Here is a 5701-nt window from a genome sequence, read left to right on the forward strand (position 1 = left end):
TCTGAACATGTACACCACTCAACTCAAACCCACAGCGTACAAAACCCTGTGATTCCTCTTCTGGGGTAGGGAAGCTACATAACTACTCCTCGCGAAGGTGTTTTCACTTGCACCCTGTATCCATATAAAGATAACCACTCTACATCTTCAATGATCTTGGCCCTTGCACAAGTCCAGTCTCTTTAACACAAACAGACTCAAAGACACAATCTGCAAGAATCTTCAGGATTAAAGGCAGCAGATACTACAGCAGAAGAAGACACATGGTACATTTGGACTGACCTTCCATACAAGTTGACCCATTCACTGCCATCAGTTTGATATTACTTATTGACCACATCCATACTGAGTCCCTTTCAAGAATTTTATGACAGTCATAAAAGGGAAAGCATCTGCATAGCAGAGTCATACGCATTAGAACTGCACGCCTCAGAGCACTTGTTTATGTTTTAGCCGCTATTGAAATTTGGATTGATACATGACAACGTTGAGGTAAACAACATCCTAAAGTATTCTCATTTTAACTTGGCTTTGTTTTGGACTTGTTTTTTTTATCAGGAAAAGGTCATCCTCGTCATGACTGACGGACTGCGGTGGGACCGGTTCGGCCAGGACCTCCCGCATTTCCTCGAGATCGAGGAGAAAGGCGTGAGGGCGGACTGGATGGACGGCGTCTTCATGACGATGACCATTCCGAGCACGTTCTCCATCGTCACAGGTTTGTCGAGTAGTCGTTGTCCTTCTCCTTCACCATACAGAATTTCGTGCTAACAGTATTTGCAGCTTATACACTGTCTTAACAGACTACAGAACTCGGGGTAGTCTCCGGAAAACGCTGGGAGAAGATAGTTACCTCGAGTGTGTTATGACGCAACACGGTGGACAGCCTCCCGATAACCTCCGGAGACGAGAACCACGCGGTAAATCTTACCCTAGACAGTCAAGGGTAGCCTCCGGAGGGCACTCGGTTAGCTTTCTATTAAGATCAGGAGCGTGCCTAGTCTTCGTATAATTCTGTAGAGTCGTGTACCTGTAAAGTGTTAAGAATCGCACAGTAAACACTGTTAAATGATATGTGATAATTAGGTATGTATGGGGGCATGCGGGAGGGGGTGGTAGGGCAGGATGATTAACTAGCCATACCGATCATCAAAATAGTTGTATAATCTCATTCCCCAGGTCTTTATCCCGAGAGCCATGGAGCCATGCACAACTTGTTCTTCAACGCCTCGACGGGAGAGAAGTCACCGTCGTTCATGGCGACGATGAACTACACGGAGTGGTTCGACGCGGGCGCCGAGCCGATATGGGTTACGGCCATCTTGCAAGGACGGAAGGCCGGTACCATTCTTTACACCGGGGGTAACGTGCCGATCAAGGGTGTGCAGCCTAGTCGAAATATTCCCATAACACTCTCAGCCGCGTGGTAAGTATCGTCAATGACATTGAGGGAAAAAAAGAAAACAAGTCATCAAATCGGCAATAACAACTTATGGAATAGACGGACGAACACGAAGCAAAGAGGAGAATAATGTGTTCTTATTGTCTATAACAATGTATCACTCCAGAGTACAAGCGCATTCACGAATTAAGATATGTTTATGCGTATAAATCTAGATCTATTTATCTATACAATCCATCATTGTCTATAATGTGTACAACACATCTTCCCCAACGCCAATTATTTTTTTTTAAACATTGGTAAGTACCACTTGGTCTTTATCATTGGTCATTGTCATTATATATATTTTTGTTCCTTACGCATCTTTCAAAGTTTCGACTTGCCGATGAACGACCGCATCGACACTGCCTTGTCATGGATAACCAAAGAGGATTTCGACGTCGTAGTCATCTACTTTAACCTGCCAGATTTCGACCTGCACGACTATGGTACCGAGGACGAGCGTTCATTTCAGACTCTATACGACGTCGATGAGTCTATTGGTTACCTTTTCGAGCGCCTCGAAGAAGAAGGACTCAGTGACACCGTGAACGTCATAGTCGCTAGCGATCACGGTCACATAAACTCAGCGGATGGGAAACACGTTCTCCTTTACGACTACATTGACCCGGTCGATGTCGCGTTCAGTGTCGCAGACTATGGGCCGTGCTTTCAGCTGAACTCAGTCGATGGCAAATTAGAAGAGGTGGATGAGATTTGTGATTTTTGTGCCTGTGTATCTGTGACGTTATGCTTATGTTTTATCTTTTTTATTTCCGATATGTGTAGAATTAACTTTGGCAAACTGGAGATATGACTAGTTTGTCAGAAACTCGAAATAAAGATACAGTACTATACTTGTCATGAAGAAGCATCATGACATTCAATAATAATAATTTTTACATAATCGTTATAGGTTGGTAAAACAGCACACCTTCTTGATCTTTGCACTCTGTTTTGTGGAGGTTCCATCATACTGTCTTTAGTATTATACTAAAATCCAGTATTTCTTAGATTGACCACATTGATGTCCTTTATGTTTGCCATTTTATATTGTGCGTCCTAGCTGGATTTATGCATCATTTTTCTTTATTATTTGGGATACATTCTCATTGAGGAATATGGAAAAATTCAAATCCTTTTTTTTTAATGTATAACTATATGAGTTTTTTTTTTCATCTATCTTTATCGATTCCCTTCTGTCCTTCGATCTCAGGTGTACAGTTCCTTGAAGAACGCCCATCCGGCCCTGACTGTCTTCAAGAAGGAGGAGATGCCGGAGCGATATCACTATGGCAACAACGAACGCGTTCTCGACATATTTGGGTGTGTCGATCCAGGGTGGCATTTGCATACAGTGAGTATATACCTTGATTGGAAAACCGAGAGGCAAGGTGACTGTGGAAGGTAGGCACTTCCTGTAGTCACACTTTGATTCATTTGTCTGTTCTGCCTGTCTGTCTGTTTGTCTGTTTGTCTGTTTGTCTGTCTGTGTGTCTGTGTGTGTCTGTCTATCTCTCCCTCTGTCTGCCTGTCTCCCTCTAACTCTCACAGCCACGGAATGATTTTTACGCAGTTTTCCCTCGAAAATATTGTGATGGTCAGAGAGAGTGATCGTGTGTACCAAGAATGATGACAAATGGGCATTGATGTTCTGAACCCATGTCATAAAAGATGTTAGGATAGGATCTCTTGCTGGAATGACAACTTTCCATAGCAACAGCCAGTCATGAAGCTGGATTCTTATCATTACTATGACAATTTCTATTCCACCGATACAATGCAAGATTTGCTATCATATCGACTTTTTCTATGAAATGGGACCCTGGAGATGACCATTCCTATGCCGACTCGTATCTTTGACATAGTGTAATCTAAATATGTTTTGTTTTCTTATTATCATATTGCATATCATTTTGTATCAGGAGGAAAAGTACAAACAACCAAGCAAAAACAAACAACCCACACAACAACAAACAAATAAAACCATACATGCGAAATAAGGCTTAATGAATAAAACCAATGAGATTAAGATATTCATATGGCACCGGAATAATGTGATACCAGCGTGTGGTCATTGTTTATTTTGCCCTCTAATATTATTTTTTACCAATTATTACCCGGATGACTATGATATGCTGCATTTGGGTTCATACCCGTAGATTACAATTTTAATATTTCCACAATGTCGTTGCTCTCGAAGACGATCGGCGTCAACGACTCGTTCCTAATCTCCGACCACGGCTACGACAACCAGTGGATGGTGATGAAGTCGTCCTTCTACGCTCAGGGTCCCAGCTTCAAGACGAACTACCGTGGGCGTCCGATAGAGTCGGTAAGTTGTCTGGTTATCATTGTGACATTGTCTGCAAAATGAAGAAACGTGGTTTACGCTGAGCAATTCATAGTTATGGCCCTTATTTTATTGACCAGAGGCTACGTTAAAGGAAAAATTGCAAGATCTCTCTTCAGTCTCTATGACAGGAGAGATAAAAATAAAGAAATACAATGCTAAACAAAGGCAAGATTTGTCTCTGTGGAATTTCTCCAATAAGATAATGACATGGTATTAATCATACAGAGTAGCCTCTTCACTGTTTATGCTGCTCTTCCAGAGAGCTCTGCCATTATTATCGCACTAGTGTTGCCGTGAGGTACTCATTTTTACATTAGTGTAGGGAAGGACCTTATGGGTAAAAACATGTCCACTGTTGCTGCAGTAGAATCAGAACCTTCGTTTCGAAAGCAAGAGTTGTATTTATTATACGTGTACCAGGGTACCCTCATTGAGACCCTTGAAAGACCTTTGAGAGGCCGAAGAGTCAAGTCTCTGTAAAATCTAAAGAGACCTATTATGAGCCGCTTAGGCAATAGCAGAGCGTTAAAGAGAAAAGTGAGAAAAGCCAACATGACTACTGTCCAATTTAGGTTCGTCTGTTACTCTTTCGGCGATTATCCTCATTAATAAAAAACAAAACAAATAATAATAATGATAATAATAATAATAACAATAATAATAATAATAATAACAATAATAATAATAATAATAATAATAATAATAATAATAATACTTTGTGTATGCAGTTGTGCTTCTGTTCTTTCCTTGTCTTTTTTGTTCTCCTTTTTTGAAGGAATGTGCATCAGTTTTTTATAATTCAGTATGTTATACTGTAATTAGCTATTATTAATAAGGGGACTGCAAATTACAAGCCTACATTTACAGCAGTCCCCTCCATTTCCAGCAAAGCTTGTTCATATATGTACTACAAATTCCACAGTATAATAATGTTCCCTTTATTGAGTGAACAGTATTTTTTTTTTGTCCCTCACTGGTTTTTCAAATATTTTCAGTAGTCTGTGAAATATTAGTGAGTATAATGGTAGAATCTGATCATGAGCATTATGGTATCTTACTAACTTTATCTCTACCGTAGATGGCGTAAATCAGGTATGACCAAATTCACGTTGAGAAGGGAAACGCGTATCTAATAGATATTTCGCATTCTAAAATTTTGACTGAGGCTGAATCCAGCAACAACTTTTAATCGTAAGCATGGAGAATGGGGGCATATTCCTTCACGTATTTTTGTCTTGTCTTGTTTTGTTTGTTTGTTTGTTTGTTTGTTTGTTTGTTTGTTTGTTTGTGTGTGTGTGTGTGTTTTTTTTTTTTGGGGGGGGGGGAGGGTTCATACTGAGAAGTTGATGCCTCTAAAAAAAGAATAGAAAAGAGACCCATCACCCACAACAACGACGATACCTCTCGCCCCATTGAAAATGAAAGGCTTTTATTCTGTAAATGTCTTCATGATGTTCAGTGATTTTAATGATAACGTACGAAACACTCTTTTTTTTGTACATCAAAAACACAAAATGAAGGTCGATCTCTACGCCATGATGTGTGAGATCCTTTCGCTGGATCCAGCTCCTAACAACGGATCACGCGCACGCTATGGTCAGATGCTCGCCACAGGCTCAGCGAATCCAGCCGTACATGGGTCTCTCTCCGCTGGACTATTGATGTTCTTAGCCTTTTTCTCTCAACATTTTATGTAGAACCAAAGTCATAACCATTGTCTTTCATTCAGAAGTGTCTACCTTCGTTTATAAGACTTTCGATTTTCACAATGCAACGGTAGCAGAGATGTAAGAATAGGACCACTTATGTTCGAGTACTTTGTAAGTACTATACTGTATTTGATTTAGGTGGCTGAATCATACAAGTCTTCAGGCAGCACCTCCATTTATCACAACCTTCTAAGA

At 40.5% G+C, this 5701-nt stretch overlaps 1 protein-coding gene across 1 annotated transcript; it reads left to right on the forward strand.

The window, feature by feature from the left end:
* Window positions 1-567: 567 nt before the first annotated feature.
* On the forward strand, window positions 568-5701 carry LOC139717680 (ectonucleotide pyrophosphatase/phosphodiesterase family member 7-like). Its single transcript, XM_071629185.1, has 6 exons — window positions 568-718; window positions 1180-1426; window positions 1775-2147; window positions 2658-2798; window positions 3645-3776; window positions 5318-5701. Exons 1-6 carry the CDS (start codon window positions 577-579, stop codon window positions 5492-5494), a joined length of 1212 nt encoding a protein of 403 aa, XP_071485286.1. The 5' UTR covers window positions 568-576; the 3' UTR covers window positions 5495-5701.

Source organism: Diadema antillarum, unplaced genomic scaffold, assembly GCF_040938485.1.
Source record: "Diadema antillarum isolate AM-2024a unplaced genomic scaffold, OU_Dant_1.0 scf00000008, whole genome shotgun sequence".
NCBI classification, from domain to species: domain Eukaryota; kingdom Metazoa; phylum Echinodermata; class Echinoidea; order Diadematoida; family Diadematidae; genus Diadema; species Diadema antillarum.